Here is a 17,434-nt window from a genome sequence, read left to right on the forward strand (position 1 = left end):
GTCCCTCAGCTCTTCAGCTCAAGGTGAGCGCTCTACCACTTGAGCTACAGCGCCACTTCTGGTTTTCTGGTGGTTTATTGGAGATAGGAGTCTCAAGGTCTCTCCTGCCCAGGCTGGCTTTGAATCGCAATCCTCAGATCTCAGCCTCCTGAGTAACTAGGATTACAGGCGTGAGCCACCGGTGCCCAGCTGTCTCCATTTCTTGGAGCCCTTTGTGACTGTATTTCTTGGTGCTTGGCATTGGACACTTGTTTTAAATTTTGTTCCTTAGACCAAATTTGATTATTTTGGTCCTTCACATATTTTATGAACAGTGTCTTAGGGGAAAGTCGTTTATCCAGAGTAGAATGGCCCTTTCTAGGTAGGCGAAAGGATCTTTCTACTCTTATCAACACCCCCCGGGTGTCCTGAAACTCTTGGCCTAGCTGTTCTGTAGGATGGTTTTCCTCTGGCAGCCTTTCTTGTAGCCTAGAATCCTGGAGTTTCATCCTACCCTACCTCCCGGCAACATTCACCCAGAAAATCAGAGGATTGCTGTCCCCAGTCCTCCAGCCCTCACACTCTGTGTTTTCCCTTCTCTGACTTTCTAGCAAATTCTAGTAAGCATCGGTCTCTTTGATAACACCGACTTTTGTTTTTCGACTCAATAAAACTGCCACTTTCTGCTTCCGTTCTTTCCCTATGTAATGTTTTCTGGAAAATCCTTCCTAACATAAAATCCTGTTGTCTTCTCATCCGTCCTTTCCTCTCTGGAATTACAGCCCAGGTGTTACTTGCATTCCAACATCTGGCTAAAGCTATCTGCAAAATCTACCACAGTTTCCTCCTTGTTTTGGTTGGACTTTTGTAATTTTTCATTATTCCTGCTGACATTTTAATGCATTTCTTTATAAAAATCAATTCATCCTTTATTAACTGTCCCTCTTGTTTGTTTTCTCTTTGATCCCTACCCATGATTTTATGATTCTTTTTCAGATTTTATACTCATCTTTGGGTCTGGTTGTTTTTGTCTAATTTCTTAAAGTAACAACAATTGTTCTTCTTTTGTTAAATAGCTTTTTGATGACAAATTCCCATCTCAGCAGAGTAATGTCACCTCCCAATGCTTTTACTAATATTCAATCAAATTATTTAATCTTTTCTCTTGATTTTCTCTTTGACAATGAAGCTGCATTGTGGGAAGAGGCAGTCCAGCGTACAGCTCAGCTGGGTTGCACTGGAGGAATCGCACTTTCCACAGGAAACTCCATGCACCTGTGTGTTTTATGCACAGACTAGTGATGCCATCTTGAGCTTTGATAGATTCTCCAGGATCTTCAAGTGATTCAGGAACCCCAAATGGAGAGAGAAGATGCCTGTGAGATCCAAAATATTTCCAGATTTAAAGCCAGTCCCACACTGGGTGGCGGTGGCTCCCATCTGGAATCCTAGCTACTCAGGAGGCTGAGATCTGAGGATCACGGTTCAAAGCCAACCTTGTCAGGAAAGTCCATGAGGCTCTTATCACCACTAAACTACTAATAAAAATAAAATAAAGTAAAACAAAATGAAAGTGAAGCTGTGGCTCAAGTGGTAGAGCGCTAGCCTTGAGCAAAAGAAGCTCAGAGACAGTACCAGGCCCTGAGTTCAAACCCCACAACCCTCCACCACCACCATCCACCCACCCATAAAAAGGAAAAGTTAGTCCCAGGAAAACAAACAAACATTGCCTATGGATTTCTGGCATGCTTGGGCCTGGGTTCCATTAGACAAACAGACTTCTAGTAACTTCTTGGAAGGGATTGTGAGTCTTAAAAATCTTACCTGGTTATAAAAAAATTCATATAGAATCTTAAGGAAATATCTTTGGAAACTCATAGTTTGCTTTCCTTCTTTCTTCCTTCCTTCCTTTCTCTCTCCTTCTCCTTTCCTTTCTCTGTCTCTCGCTGTCTTTCTTTCCTTCTTTCTTTCTCTTCTTCCTTCCTTCCTTCATCTTTCTTTCCTTTGTTGATCCTGGATTTGAACTCAGGGCCTGGGCACTCTCTCTGAACTTTTGTGCTCAAGGCTGGCACTCTACCACTTGAGCCACAGCTCTACTTCCAGCATTTTTAGTAGTTATTGCAAAGAAGAGTCTCATGGTTGTTACTGCCTGGGCTGGCGTGGAACAGCAATCGTCAGGTTTCAGCCTCCTGAAGAGCTAAGATTACAGGCACAAGCCACAGCCCCTGGGTTTCTGGGACACAATGACCCGTGTTCATACGATTGATCACGTCAGGTTTTCACATACGAATGACTCTTATTCTTTCACCTCATGATTTTATATGTGCGAGTCTTCATAAAACGTTATTAAACATGTGTTTGTCTTTTCCTTGTTCCTTTCCCTTATAGAAACATGCTCAAAATCAGAGATAGAAGTCGTGAATGGGTTTCTGTCCCAGTCAGATTATGTATACAATGTAAATAAACAAACAGAATTCAAGTGCAAGCCAGGATATATCACAGCAGAGGGGGAAACATCGGGAGCAGTGACGTGTCTGCAGCATGGCTGGTCGGCGCAACCTGCTTGCATCAGTGAGTAAACCAGTCCACGGCGATGAGCAGCCCTTAGCATCCACCGAGGGTTAACTTCATTCTCTCTTCAATTTATCGGAAAGAAAAAGAAAAAGACAGTCTTTGAGGAAAGGTGTACATTAGTGTGTTTTTCTCCAGGACTAAGTTTTAGTATCGTGGAATATCAGTACATATTTGCCTTGTTCCTTTAAAGGCATCCATGGTTCAGAAACTAGTGAGACAGCGTGATGTGTAATCCATGCAAGCTCACTTATTTTATCTGAAACCATCGCAGCTGTTAGTGCCTACCTCGCCGTGGCCTGGATGTCCACGTGTTTGTAAAAGTTGTCTTCTTGGTTAAGATATTGGTACATGGTATATAGTTCCAGAGTAATTTAACTTCTGTAATTTACATATTGGATGCCATAAAGTCAATCTACTTTGGCCCTCTTAGAAAACCTACATCAACCTCTAGTTGGAAAACAAGCCATGTTTCTGAACGGCACCTACTTTTTGCTGTGTTAAAAGGTTTTCTGCAATCCTATCTAGAAGAGAATGAAGGCTTTTGTAAGACAGATCTGCTCAGTTTATATTATTTGTCAGAACACCAGTCAGTGCTGCTTTTAAACTGCTGTTTAACACATGTAGGATGAAGTGGCTAATTAAGCTATCCATTCCCGGTGTCTCGCTGTCTCTGTTTCTTCCTTTACATTCAATGCTTATTGCAGGGTCTAGCTACAGAGAAAAGATGATAAAAATGGTCCTCATCCAGAACTTATTTTGTACCAAATTACAATCAATAATCCATCAGGAGACTTTCTTATTGTCCATGAAATCTGTCTTACATAATAAATGCATTGATTTTTTTAAAAAAACTCATTAACCAACTTGTTTCTTTATGTCACAACGGGTAAAGTCTGCTACATTAATAACACAAAATACTGTTATAGCTGCATAAAAATGTGACATTCATTCATATTGGCCTACTTATTTAATTCTGCTTACTTTAATCCTAGTATGGAATAAATGCATGAATATGACTAAATTGAGAATAAAATCAAATGTTTTCCAAGAGTTTAGGTGATATGAAAAATGTTATGTATGAATGTTTTTCATTTCTAGCATTTCATTGTCATTGATAACTAATATAAAATATTGGTAATTAATATATAATTTATGTTACATACAGTATATATAACAATTTTATACTCTATATAATAGCTATATAATAACTCTATAGTAACAGATACTGTCCTTATTTTGTACAGTACTAGTTTGTTAGCATATGCTAATCAATAAGGTCTGTTCTGTTCTTACTCTGAAAATTACTCTGGCCAACCTTCAAAGTCCATCGGGAATGAAATTCTCAATTTTGTTGTATGTTAGAATCTTGTGATAAGCCAGTATTCGAGCATGCCAGCTCCAAAAATAACGCCTCGTGGTTTAAACTCAATGACAAATTGGACTATGAATGTCACGTTGGATATGAAAATAAACATAAAAAAGTCAAAGGTTCCATAGAATGTAAACATGACGGATGGTCAGATACACCTTCTTGCTTTGGTAAGTGCTCTTTGTGTTTTCAGGAATTTTTTTTCCCCCTAAAGATTAAAAAAAAATAGATGTTTATGTGTTCTAGTTTGAGCATTAAAAAATGTCTGGATATATTTGTAAATAATAATAAATTCAAGGCCTTTCTTTTCTGATTGAGTGTAGGCTGTGATTTAACATTTGAATGATGTCTTGAAGGCCAAAGATACTAATGTGCTGCCAAAAGAATTGATTAACCAAGCATGATGGTGCACAGCTCTGGTCTCAGCACTCAGGAGGCTAGGCTAGGATTGTGACTTTGAGGCCAGCCTGGCTATAGAGCGAGTTGCTGTCAAAAAACAAACAAGCAAACAAGCCAATGCAGTGAATGGGTCTCTATGGACCACGGGCAACACGTAGTTCTGGTTGGAGAGTAATTGCTTTTGTTATTCTGAAAGTAGGTAGGCTTTTAAGCGATTGGAAACTGGAAAGTCATCGCCAAGCTCAGGATGCTGTTTCTGCTTTACATCTTTCCCCTTGACAGTTAAATTCTACAGGTCCCAGCACAACTGTTCGCTTTCTAACATTGGTGACTTGTAAAGAAATGAAATAAAAAGCAGTTGAACTGGCAGATTGCCGGTCAGGACAGCGAGTCAGGGCTTCCTTCCTTCTCCTCCTGAGTGAAAGGTAGATTTAGGGGTCTGGGAAACCCAATGTGGATCATTCTGTCAGGGAATGTTTAGGCTTGTCCACTGAGCACCTCCCTCCTTGGTTCATGACAAATATGAAATTCACTTGGGCAATGATTAATTCTGTATTCTTACTAAATCATTTTCCTTTTTATTCTTGCTTTACAAAAAGAAAGAGAATGCAAGATTCCCAAAATGGAAAAATACTTAATAGCTGAGCCCAGGAAAGAAAAATATAAGGTTGGAGATGTGTTGAAATTCTCCTGCCGGCCAAGACGTACAAGAGTTGGGCCGGATTCGGTGCAGTGCTACCACTTCGGGTGGTCTCCACGGGTCCCAGTGTGCAAAGGTGAGTGCGACAGGAGGGCTCAGGTTCTGAGCAGCAGCCTCTTCTCTGCGCTCTGAGATCCCTGTCGTCTCCTGCATGTGCGCCACCTCGTGCCTTCTGAGAACATACCGGAAGGACTCCGGTATTCATGTAGTAAGTGAATCACCAGTTGTTTCTGCAAATACACATTGACACATGCGCACAAGGGAGCTAGGTAGAGAGGTTGCTTGTGTGTCTTTTCAGGGTGCCACACTCCCACTATTAATAGGGAAGAATTCGTACAGCTCGTACCTCATCCCAGGCTTTGTTGAGCCTGCCTAAAAAACTGACTTAGTTCAGCACTGTGTATTAGTGAACCAAAGTAAAATGTATTCATCTGTGATGATACTCTTTCAAAAGAGCATTTATAAAATATGACCTTAGATTATAAAAATTAATATATTTACTTGTGTGTGTGTGTGTTTGCTGACGGGTGTACATGCATCCTGAAAGTATCTAGATTATTCAGCATACCTAAAGCCTCGAATATATTTCTAATGCTATTTCAAAGGAAATAATATGAATCAATTACAGATACATATGAAATACAAATAATATGATTCAGTATTTGATTGCAACACAAATGCAATGCAAATATTCTTTTTAACAAAGCAGGCTGTAATAAATTAAGCGACTAATAGATTCTGAAGAGAAAACAGTTTCATTGCACTGTGTTTTAAAGTTGTAAACTGAAGGATGTAGACATAACTGACTCAGTGCTTCTGTAGAAACGGTCCAGCCCTGTGGTCCCCCACCTGAACTGCTCCACGGGGAAGTGAAGGGACCCCTGGAAGAACAATACGCACACGGCGATGTGGTGGAGTACAACTGCAGCTCTAGATTTCTCATGAAAGGACCAGAGAAGATTCAGTGTGTTGATGGAAAATGGACAACCTTGCCAGTATGCATCGGTAATCATTTTTTTAAAACTATTATTTTTTCTGGGCACCTGTCGTTGTAACTACTCAGGAGGCTGAGCTCTGAGGATCCCAGTTAAAGCCGGCCCTCGAAAATCAATCTTAACAACTTTTCTTTCCCATTCACCAGCAAAAAGCCTGAAGGTGGAGGTGTGGCTCAAGCGGAAGCGTGCCATCCTTGAGTGAAAAAGCCAAGTGGGAGCACGCGGCCCTGAGTTCGAGCCCCAGTAAAAGCCTGTAAGAACAAATCAATAGATAATGTAAGCAAGTCTATATCCACTTAGCACAGACATGACATCTTCATCGTGAAATGTTCGCAGAGGAGCACAGGACGTGCGGAGACATTCCCCAGCTGGACCACGGCTACGCCCAGTCCTGGGAGCCTGGTGCCCCGTATCGCCATGGGGACACGGTGGAGTTCCAGTGCTTAGAAGCCTTCACCATGGTTGGGCCCAAGTCAATCACGTGCATGAGTGGAGCGTGGACCCAGCTTCCCCAGTGTGTCGGTGAGAAGACCCTCTTCCACCCCAGCCCTTTCCGAAGCTGAACTCTGTCTTTTTTGTCTTTTTTTCTTTTTGTTGGTTGTGGGGCTTGAACTCTGGGTCTGGGCGCTGTCCCTCAGCTCTTCAGCTCAAGGCTAGCGCTCTACCACTTGAGCCACAGCGCCACTTCCAGCTTTTTGTCTGCTTATGTGGTGCTGAGGAATCGAACCCAGGGCCTCATGCATGCAAGGCAAGCGCTCTACCACTGAGCCACCTTCCCGGCCCTGAACTCTGTCTTTATAGTCCTGGTATTCTTGAAAATTATTTTTATTCTTATCATTCAATGTATCAGCAGAAGAAAAACTAGAACAACTCTCAGTATAGAATGTTGTATTTCTGCCCGTGATATTCCTATTGTGTACTCATACAAGTATCAAGTTGGATTGAGGTTATAAATTGTGATAGGATTAAACTATGAGTCCCAGTTACCAAGAAATGGTGAATTTTTTCCACCTAAACATCTTTGCTGTTTTCAGGCCTTGGAAAGCCAAAGGACACTGACAAAATGCTCTCTCCTAGGAATCCTTCTTCTCTAGAAACTTCTTTACATTTTTAAAATCATCTTTAAGTAGTTGTACAAAGGAGGCACCGCAGAGCAAAGTGGTTTGTGACCGACATGCCTCTTGGTCAGTGGCTTTACTTCCACATTCTCTTCAACCCGCCCTGCATTCTCTCCCCTGACTCCACCCTTAATTTGTCTACCCCTCTCCTCTAGCCCCACCTCCTCTTGGATGGACCTATTTTCTGATGTTGATTTTGTTAGCTATTGATCTAGTCTTTCTAAAAAGGTAATACTCTCTGAACGCCCCGTAGAGTCTGTTACACTTTCGTTCGTTCATTTGTCATCACTCGCATACCGCTCACCTGTTTACTTACGACTGTATAGAGATGTTCTATTGACCACAAAGGAGGGAAACCACGCACCTTCTGTTCTCTGGGTCTCACAGCTTCTAACAAGGATAACTGATCAGATTCTTTCAGACATAGCGAAAGATGGGCCCAACAATATCGTGTTCTGCCAGACCTATAATTCAGGAAGCCTGGGCTGGAAACAAATCTTAGGAGGGATTTCTCTCAACTCATCTCATTGATTCAGTACACGTGGGAAGGATGGAAGCTAGCATTTGCTTTTCCCTTGGCCTGAGTTATTCCCAGACTACCCTGGGTCCTTCCTCTAGACAGTCTTCATTCACTGGATTTCTAGACATTAATCCCAGAAACAAGAGCTCAGATCTTGAGGATGAAGAGAAGCCTGCTTTGTGGGGGATGTCTGGTTGATACACGTAGACATTCAAAGAGTCTGTCAAATTAATTTAAAACAAATTTTTTTAATCAACCCTTATCTTACTTCCTTTGGCTAAACCTATTTTTTGGTATCAAAAGTACTGCCTTCAGTCTTTTACAACCTAAGCCCGTCATTTGCGTTTTCTTTTTCAACCAGTAAGTTCAGCTCATTTCATATGGGCTACCACTCCAAGCTCAACTCAGACGCGAAAACCCTTCACTCTTCGTCCTGTCTTCTAACACAACTGTACTTCCACGGTCATTTCTTCTTCTCTCAGAATTGCCCTTCCTCTGGTGAGTTTCCTGTCTATGTTCAATGTCATATCGCTGGACTCCTCTATTTTTCCTCCTATCCACACTTGGTATTTTCCTCTAGCTTCTTCACTTTCAGTATGGTTTTTACACCTAATTAACAGTGAAATACTGAAAGACACCACCACCACCACCAATGCCCTTGACCCCAGCTCTCTCTCCAGTCCCTGCGTCTTGCAAAATGTCCAGTTTTGTCTTACTCACCAAACTGGACCCGTCCTAAGTAGGAGACAGATTTTCAAGTTTCTATTGTGCTTTGAATTCGCCTATTTCATTTTTTCCCCTGAGATTGGTTCACAATACCATTACTGTGCTTTGTTGGGTTGCTTACATTTTGTTGCTCTCTTCATTTTCATGAGATTCAAGTTTTCAAATTATTAACAACAAATATTTTAAGGGATCTACACTGATATTTCCTTAGGTTCAGACAGAATTCTCACATTCACCAAGTAATTGAAGTATATGGAACATTTAAGGCCTCTATGGTCCATATTTAACTCATAAAAGAAATAGAATTAATTTTATTACTATGACAGGATAACATATTGGATTATAGGATGATCTGGTATATGAAATAACTTCTTACAACTTCAGCCAAGAGTTTAAAGAGAAAATATCATCATTCTAAAAATCCAATTTCCTGCTGGATGCTGGTGCTTCATACCTGTAATCCTAGCTACTCTGGAGGCTGGTTCCTCAAGATCAGAGTTCAAAGCCAACCTGGACAGAAAAACATGGGATTCTTAACTCCAGTTACCCAATAGAAAGCCAGAAGTAGAGCAGTAGCAAAAACAGCCAAGTAAGAGCTAGAGGCCTCACATTTAAGTCCTAGAACATAAAGAACCTGATTTCTTATTCTAAGTCTCAGTCTCTAATGTACTCTCTCTCTCCCTCTCTCTCCTTTCTCTCCCTCTCTGTCTCTCTCTCTGTCTCTGTCTCTCTCTCTCTGTCTCTCTGCCTCTCTCTCTCTCTCCTTCCTTTTCCCCTTTCCCCTCTCTATCTCTCTGATGGACATATAAAAATTCTGTTCAAATATTCATAGACCATCTCTTAGCTGTAGTTTTCCTATCACATGACTTTTCCTTAAAAGATACATTGTATTCTCAGAAATAATGGCTTTATTATGTATACGCCTACTGGATTCAGGTAACAGTGGTAATTATAATCGGGAAACCAATGACTGAAAACAGTTTCAGAGATTTTTTAAAAAGTGCAATAAACTGAGTCATGTGGTACTGTGCAGAGCACTTGAGAAAGCAAACATCTATGTTCTTTTAGCATAAAACGTCTTCGTGTCAGATACGGTCCCTGACAGGCCACGGAATGCCTTGCCATCAGGAGCATTATCATGGAAAGGCATCAATCGCCGTTTCATTGGACCTGAGCTCCATGACTCCAGTTTGTGTACTAGTAGGCTGGTTTCTGTAACTGGAGTTTTCACGGAAATACTTTCATTATTACAGCGACAGACCAACTTGAGATGTGTAGACCACCCCGGATTAATACACACGAGGCAAGCCAGTCAGAAAATCGGGAGTATCCTCATGACTACGTCCTAAGTTACAGATGCCGAGGGAAGCAAGAACGTACAAAGTGCGTGAACGGGAGATGGGACCCTGAACCAACCTGTACCAGTAAGCCCACGCTCACCCTCTCTGAACCACATCACATGGCTCCTCACTTGTAAAAGCAGTAGTTTTGTGCACTGTAAAAAAAAAAAAAGTAGCTATTTATTAATAGAGATACTTTCTAAACTCAAAGATACCTCAGAAACGAATCATTTTCTAAACACTCATTGCATCCTATTTGTTAGGTACTTGTAGTACAAAAGTACAAACATAGGGACTGTAAATCCACATCTGGACACATGCTCATCATTATAAAGTCCTGATGTTTCAGATTCCTTTATTATACACATGTGATTATTATATATATATATATATATGGATGCATCATATATATATATATATATATTACTAATAATCCATCTTTGTAGTCATCTATCTGTTTCTACCTACCTTGAAATCTTGACAAGCTGCAATCTGGAGGCATAATATTCCAGTGCCAATTCCAGCTGGCTAGCAAAGAGCTCCTCCCAGTCTGTATGCATTTTGTGTTTGTTTTATGCTTCCTAAATTGGTATGCTTTACCTCATTGGCCTCCATGTTTAAGTCCAGCTCTGAGTATCCAGAATACACTGACATGTCATTCCCAAGTCGACTCTATTACACATATTTCACCACCCCAGTATTCAGAAAAGCAGAAAATATTATTGACTAAATATAGATTATATTGCCTTAAGTGGACATTTAAAAGTTGAAATGATTAACAACTGATAAAATGTATTTGGTCAAATACCTCCCTGAATTGATAATACAATACTAAACAATTGGGAAGACGTACAGTACTTGGCAGGAAGCTTTTAATGCAGTGAGGTACACAGTGCAGGAAAAACAAAACAACAGAGGAATCACAATGGAGTTTATATGATCCAGATGCACGAAGAAGTCTCCCCTCAGCCAAACAGGACACAAATTATCCGGACACTACGAAGCTCCACAGAACATCCACAGTGACTCGGGTCTGCACAGAATCAGACGTGCGATTACGCTACCCCTCTGCTGTGTAACCATGCTCCGTTGTACAGTATTAGCTTGGGTGCATACCATTTGTATGTTCCTAAAAAGTAAGCATGTTAATAAATGGTAGGGACAGGCGATTCTTCATCAACAACACAATCTACATTGTCTGTGGGCATATTGAATACTTACGTTGACCAAGAGTCAATAACAAATTCATTATCAAATACATTTTTTTCCTTTTGCTAATTAGCTTTAACTGGTACAATTATCTCAATCTGATCCTGATATATTTGATCACAGATAACTGCAAAAAGACCTGGATATAACTTTTAGTTGATATTTGTTACTAGAATGGTAAATTAAGTTAAAATATCATAAAGGCTAGGAATAACTAAAAATAAGTCTTACATAAAATATTAAAGACAAAGCAAGAATAAATGGCGAAAAGATAAACCAGTGAACACGCCCAGGGTGACAAGAATAGATCATATTAAACTGCTATGCAAGGTAAAAAGTAACACAGAAACACAGAACCTTCAATAACCATTGAGGATTGATTGTTACCCAATTCTCCATCTTGAAAAGTATTCTTCATCTTTTATTAAACTATGGCTTCTGAATCAAGAACGTTGATGTTTATGTTTTCTAGAGATAGAACGAGGCTGGTGCCCCCCTCCCCCACAGATTCCCAAAGCCCAACCTATGGAAACCACCGTGAAGTATCAAGATGGAGAAAAGCTGTCTGTTCTTTGCCTGGAAAATTACCTCAGCCAGGAGGGAGGGGAGATGCTGTGCCAAGACGGGAGGTGGCAGGCCCTGCCACGCTGTGTGGGTGAGTCCCAGAGCACCTGGCCTTAAACTATACCCGATCATCTAGACCCACGAATCCATCACCACCATCACCACCATCATCATTTCTGTGATGAGGTAGAAAAGTCAGATTCAATTTGGGACTTTATGCTTTTTTTCACAGATGATGATCATACAGATATTATCATGACATCACCCCAGCAGTATTTTACTTCTTTTTTCCATTTGCAACATATTCTTTTTAGTTGACCATTTGTTTTGTTTTGTTTTCCTATTCTCTGTATAGAGAAAATTGGATGTTTTCAGCCACCCAGCATCGACTATGGGACTATCCAATCTCCTAGGCTTCTGGAAGAAATGAAGGAAGCAAATGCGCCCAGACCTTACAAACATGGCACCAAATTCAATTACATCTGTGACGATGGCTTCCAACTCTCGGCAGAGGATGGGACCAGGTGTCACCTGGGGAAATGGAGCCCACCGCCTCAGTGTGTGGGTGAGGATGCAGGGCACACAGCAGTGGCCTGGGGACAAATGTGAACATGAATCTCTGATGACAGGCTACAGAGTCATTTAAATGGCTGTAGATAAAAATCATTTCCTTAAAAAAAAAAAAACCCAGGGCCTCATGCACGCCAGGCAAACACTCTACCACTAAGCCACATTCCCAGCCCCATGAAAATATTTCCATGTTTTACCCTTAAAATACTTTTTTTTAAGTTTAAAAAAAATAGTTTTGTTTTCCAATTTGATGTGGTTTTTCGCATTTCCAAGGGCTTTTTTAAAAGTTATTTATTATTATTTTCTGTAAATAGTTAGTTGCCTCTTAACAAAGTAGTTTGTGAATACAATATATTTCGCATAATTGAGTCAATCCTAATTCAGTTCGTTCTATTGATTAGTGATAGAACCAGCTTTAAATGAGTGGGGGAAATGCAATAGGTAGCGCATTTGATTGTACCTCTTCACGTGAACCAGTATGTTTGTGATACTTTTTAATGCTTTTTCCCCACAATGTCTCTTCTGGTTTTTTATAACGAGTGATGCTTTTATTAAGCTTGTCAATGCTTTGCCAGGCACTGGCAGCTCACACCTGAAGTCCTAGCTACTCAGGACGCTGAGATCTGAGGATCACAGTTCAGAAAAGCTTGTAAGACTCTAACCTCTGCAATGTCTCCTCAGCTGTTTTAGGAATTCCCACAACTACTAAGTAGGACCCTGGCAGGTTGAATTGGATGTGTGGCTTACTGAAACATGCGTTCATTTTGCTGTCATTTTTAGGACTCCCTTGTGTGTCTCCACCTTCAATTGAGAATGGCGTTGTGTCTCACCATGCAGACAGTTACCAATACCAAGAAGAAGTCAGCTACAACTGCTCTGAAGGCTTTGGATTTGATGGATCTTCGTTTATTAAATGTATAGGAGGAAAATGGTCTACCCCACCCAGATGCATAAGTACAGTGCATTTCAGTATTTTCTCCATGTTAGATAGTCCAGAGGGCTGTCTATATGATGTCTGTAAGAAAGTAGCTGTGATTCTAGAATGTCTTAACCTTTCTCTTGAAGGCCCTGGATTTTGGCAGAGAATTTGCTCTAGATTAATTACTAATTGTATGAGATACATTTACTATTTGACATTATGAGCAAAAATAGTTCATTTCCACATCATGTGGTGTTAACATTCAACATCTCCTGGAATCAATTCTTGACTTCTTGTCTCCCCTGCTCTAGCATGTCTTGCCTAACTCACCAATCTCATTGTTCAATCTGCAGATAGTTGATTAGCAATCTCTCTACTAATACGCATCTCCTAAGAATTTAAAGCAGTCATTACAAGAAAAACTTACATGTAACAAAACAAAAACTGTAGACACATAATCTTGGTGTCATGTATGGAGGGGAAATAATTTAAGTGTAAAAGTGTGATGTCAGACACCCGAACAACTACGAATTCTTCAGACATCCAATATCATTCTCTACCTACACGTTCAATAATTGAGGACAATTCAATATAAGGAAGGCAAAACTGGGAGCGTATTCTGCTGAGATGTAAGAAATCTACTGTATAGGATTCATCAGTTCTACAAGTAGATATACAAGTTCTGCATATTATTTTAAAATATAAGCATTAGATACTGTGTCTTTTAAAGTTACTGAAACATAGCATCTTTTTCCTCTAGGAACAGACTGTTTTGACGTACCCAGAGTCGATGTTGCCAAACTCATAGGACAGAAGAAGGCCGTATACAAGTCAGGGGAACAACTGACTTATGAGTGCCCACCATTCTACCAGTTGAATGGATCCAATACTGTGACGTGTGTAAATGGCAAGTGGATTGGAATGCCAACATGCAAAGGTATTTTGATAGACATTTCACAGCTGGGCTCCAGTGCCACATTCTTGTAATCCTAGCTGCTCAGGAGGTTTAGAGCTGAGGATCATGGCTCAAAGCCAGTACAGGTAGCAAAGTCTGTGAGACTTTTAATCTCCAATTAGCCATCCAAAAGCTGGAAATGGAGCTGTAGCTCAAATGGTGGAGCACCAGCCTTGAACAAAAAAGCTTACAGACAGCACCTAGGCCCTGAGTTCAAGCCTGGCCAAAAAAAAAAAAAAAAAAAAAGCTCACTTATTAAAGTGATCTAGGAAATGGGTATTTCCTAGATCACTTTTAAAAAAATCATTAAAAATGGGTGTAGACTAATTTTTAGGTCAAAACAAAGGTTTGCATTTGAAATAAGAAGGGAATTGAATATGTAATGGTTAGTCTCATAGTCTCATAGTTCTCCAAATGTGGTCCCTGAACAGCATCGTCGACAGCTTTACATTTGTTGATGAAAATTCCTAAGCTCATTTTAGACCAACAGAATAAGAATAATCTAGAAGTGGGATCTTAAAACCATTTTATCAAGTGCCCAAAGGGGACTTTATGCACGTATCATTTTGGAAAAGTTTGCTATTGACTCATTATCAACAATATACCGAAAACTCTAAAGAAGTCTACATTGTGCATTCTAGTCTCTTAAACGATTCTAAATAAATTATTAAAGACTTGTTTTTAACAGTTATGATTTGTTTTTCTGGATTTTTCTTGTGTCTCCAATTAGAATTTTTTGCATCATCCTCTCCACCTTTTGTGAACTTGTATTCTTTGAACAGTATTCTTAATTCTTGAATTATTCCCCAAATAAATACTTCTTTGTGTTTATTTGAAAGGGATAAAATTAAAATTGATAATCAAGGTGGCTGAAAATGGAAGAATGAGACCATAGAATCTCCTGGCTCAGGGGGAGAGGAGTTGTTTTCTTTCAATTAATATTGCATTTATAGAAACTGTAATATTAATGTCACTAAACTACAAAGAGAAACGTTCAGGAGAGGTTTTATTTAAACTGATATTGAATATGGGAAAAAATCTATCTATGTCTTGTTGAAAAATGGAAAGGGGATTTAAAAACATGAACCTGAATTTTTATTTCAAGAATAATGCGGTAACTTCCTTGATAACACATGTTAATTTCGTTTAGAAAATGCAAAATGAACACCAGGTGGATATACTGTCTTTTTAGATAATTCCTGTGTGAACCCACCCAAAGTGGGAAATGCTACTATGGTGTCCAGACAGATGGATAAATACCCACCTGGTGACAGAGTACGCTATGAATGCAACAAGCCTTTTGAACTATTTGGGCAAATGGAAGTCATGTGTATGAACGGCACATGGACAGAACCCCCTCAGTGCAAAGGTGAAGTGCCAGCTTCCCCAGTATGTCTGTCTGTCTGTCAGAAAATATACTGTGGACAAAAGAAAAAGCCAAATGATTCTTGCTGAAAAAACAATAGTCTGGCTGAATTCTTTGGTCTTTGAGCAAATGAAGCCTAGAATGGTATAAATATTTTTCAAGAAAGATGCATGCAGATTACAACCAGTGAAAATTCTTCATTTAAAATGTTAAGACATTGTTGCTTCTTGAATAGTATGTGTAAAGCCTATGTTGTATAGGCTTGACATCCTATAAGATACCCATTTGAGGCTGTAGACTCGGCAGTTGAAAATGGATCATGTAATATGATATGAATTTGTTCATCTTTCATGTATAAATTCTATTTCAAGGTATAAAGTCTACTTCAATGACTGAGATCATCATATCTTGAAACAGAATTGACTGTACTTATACATAAATAAGCCTGGACACTTAGCCATTTGTACTACAATATGGAATGTTCAGGAAAAATGGAAAACCAATAATGGAGATCTTGTATCATCCATTTACATTTCTGAAAATTAATTATTGCATAGTATGTCTGGATCTTTTTTCACTTTGATTCTATTTTATTAATTGTTAATGTGGATTTTATTGACAGGAGAAAAACCAACAATGCATTTTTTAAAATTAAATGTGCCTAGTATTTTTGTCTGTTTTTACTTTTGATTATATCTATATCTATCTATAATAGAGATAGATAGATAGATAGATAGATAGATAGATAGATAGATAGATAGATATTTTTTTTTGGTTGGTTGTGAGGCTTGAACTCTAGGCCTGGGCACTGTCCCTCAGCTCTTCAGCTCAAGACAATGCTCTAATGCTTGAGCCACAGCGCCACTTCCGATTTTCTAGTGGCTTATTGGAGATAGGAGTCTCACGGACTTTGCTGCCCACGCTGGCTTTGAACCATGATCCTCAGATCTCAGCCTCCTGAGTAGCTAGGATTACAGGCGTGAGCCACCAGCGCCCAGCTATATCTATTTTTTGGTTGTTGTTGATGAAGTGAATTTTTACATTGATAATAGGTATTTGGGTCTTGTTTATCAGTCCACCTTGCCACTGTGATATTTTGACTGGTAAATTAGGCCATTTACAGTTAATGTAATTATTGATGTGCTAAGGCTGTCTGACATTTTATTTTTAAGCAATCTTATTTGGATTCATGTTCGTTGTGTCTTTGACAGCATCCCCAATCTACCCTTTTAAACTTGTTGCTCTAGGCACTACAATACCCATCCCCTATGTAGATTCTCCAAATACACCCCTGTATGGAGATTGCTGTTTCTATAGCATTATACACTACAATGGAAAACTAGAAACTTCTACAATTTACCCTCCCCACCTTTTAATTAAAAATGCTTTCAGCATTTCCTCTATGAACAGGGAGTGTCACTATCAAATAATAGAGTTTCGCCTCAAATATCAAACACAGTTGACAAACTCATGGAGGAGATTCTCCTGCGTACCTTCCGTCTTATCTCTTCTCTCTCCTGAGTCACTACCTCCTGGTGCCATTTCAGTTCTGTTTGAAGAATCCTTTCTCTTACACTCCAGTGGGAGAAGGGCTATAGGAACCTGGAAAAAAAAAATTAAGGAGGATGGATGGAGGAGGATAAGAGTCATGTCCATGAGAGTGGACATGACTGAAAGGCGTGTTGTGTGCGCGGACAGGAGCCTTTCTTTACTAGGAGTGCGCACAGGCGCGTGTCTGTGCGAGTCTCCTGGAGATAAGCGTGGCTTCATCCTCAGGACAGGGGCCCTGCCTGTCGCCTCGGGGCCCACGACCCCAGGGTCACGGTGGGAGCCCGCTCTCGGTGGAGCCCGGGTACCACCTCTGTGGTGCTCGGGCTTGCGCACGGGGTGGCCTCTCCATAACCCATCCATCCAACGTTCCCTAGACGCCACCGGAAAGTGCAAGGCCCCTCCGCCCATCGACAACGGCGACACCATCTCGTTCCCGCTGCCCGTGTACCCGCCACTCGCGACCGTGGAGTACCAGTGTCAGTCTCTGTACCAGCTCCAGGGAAACAAGAGAGTCACGTGCAGGAACGGGGAGTGGTCGGAGCCGCCGCGCTGTCTGCGTGAGTGACGGTGACACCCCGGG

At 40.4% G+C, this 17,434-nt stretch overlaps 1 protein-coding gene across 1 annotated transcript in view; it reads left to right on the forward strand.

Moving 5' to 3' along the window:
* Positions 1 to 17,434, forward strand: part of LOC105986399 (complement factor H-like) — a 35,539-nt gene that overhangs the window by 16,982 nt on the left and 1,123 nt on the right. Inside the window, exons 9-20 of the mRNA XM_013017293.1 lie at positions 2,363 to 2,550; positions 3,916 to 4,092; positions 4,921 to 5,097; positions 5,844 to 6,026; positions 6,353 to 6,538; positions 9,634 to 9,804; positions 11,402 to 11,584; positions 11,849 to 12,058; positions 12,844 to 13,017; positions 13,743 to 13,919; positions 15,130 to 15,306; positions 17,229 to 17,411. Of these exons, the coding sequence (XP_012872747.1) occupies positions 2,363 to 2,550; positions 3,916 to 4,092; positions 4,921 to 5,097; positions 5,844 to 6,026; positions 6,353 to 6,538; positions 9,634 to 9,804; positions 11,402 to 11,584; positions 11,849 to 12,058; positions 12,844 to 13,017; positions 13,743 to 13,919; positions 15,130 to 15,306; positions 17,229 to 17,411 (2,186 nt within the window). The remainder of the gene's footprint in view (positions 1 to 2,362; positions 2,551 to 3,915; positions 4,093 to 4,920; positions 5,098 to 5,843; positions 6,027 to 6,352; positions 6,539 to 9,633; positions 9,805 to 11,401; positions 11,585 to 11,848; positions 12,059 to 12,843; positions 13,018 to 13,742; positions 13,920 to 15,129; positions 15,307 to 17,228; positions 17,412 to 17,434) is intronic.

The sequence above is a fragment of the Dipodomys ordii genome, unplaced genomic scaffold (genome assembly GCF_000151885.1).
Source record: "Dipodomys ordii isolate 6190 unplaced genomic scaffold, Dord_2.0 Scaffold35, whole genome shotgun sequence".
Lineage (NCBI taxonomy): Eukaryota > Metazoa > Chordata > Mammalia > Rodentia > Heteromyidae > Dipodomys > Dipodomys ordii.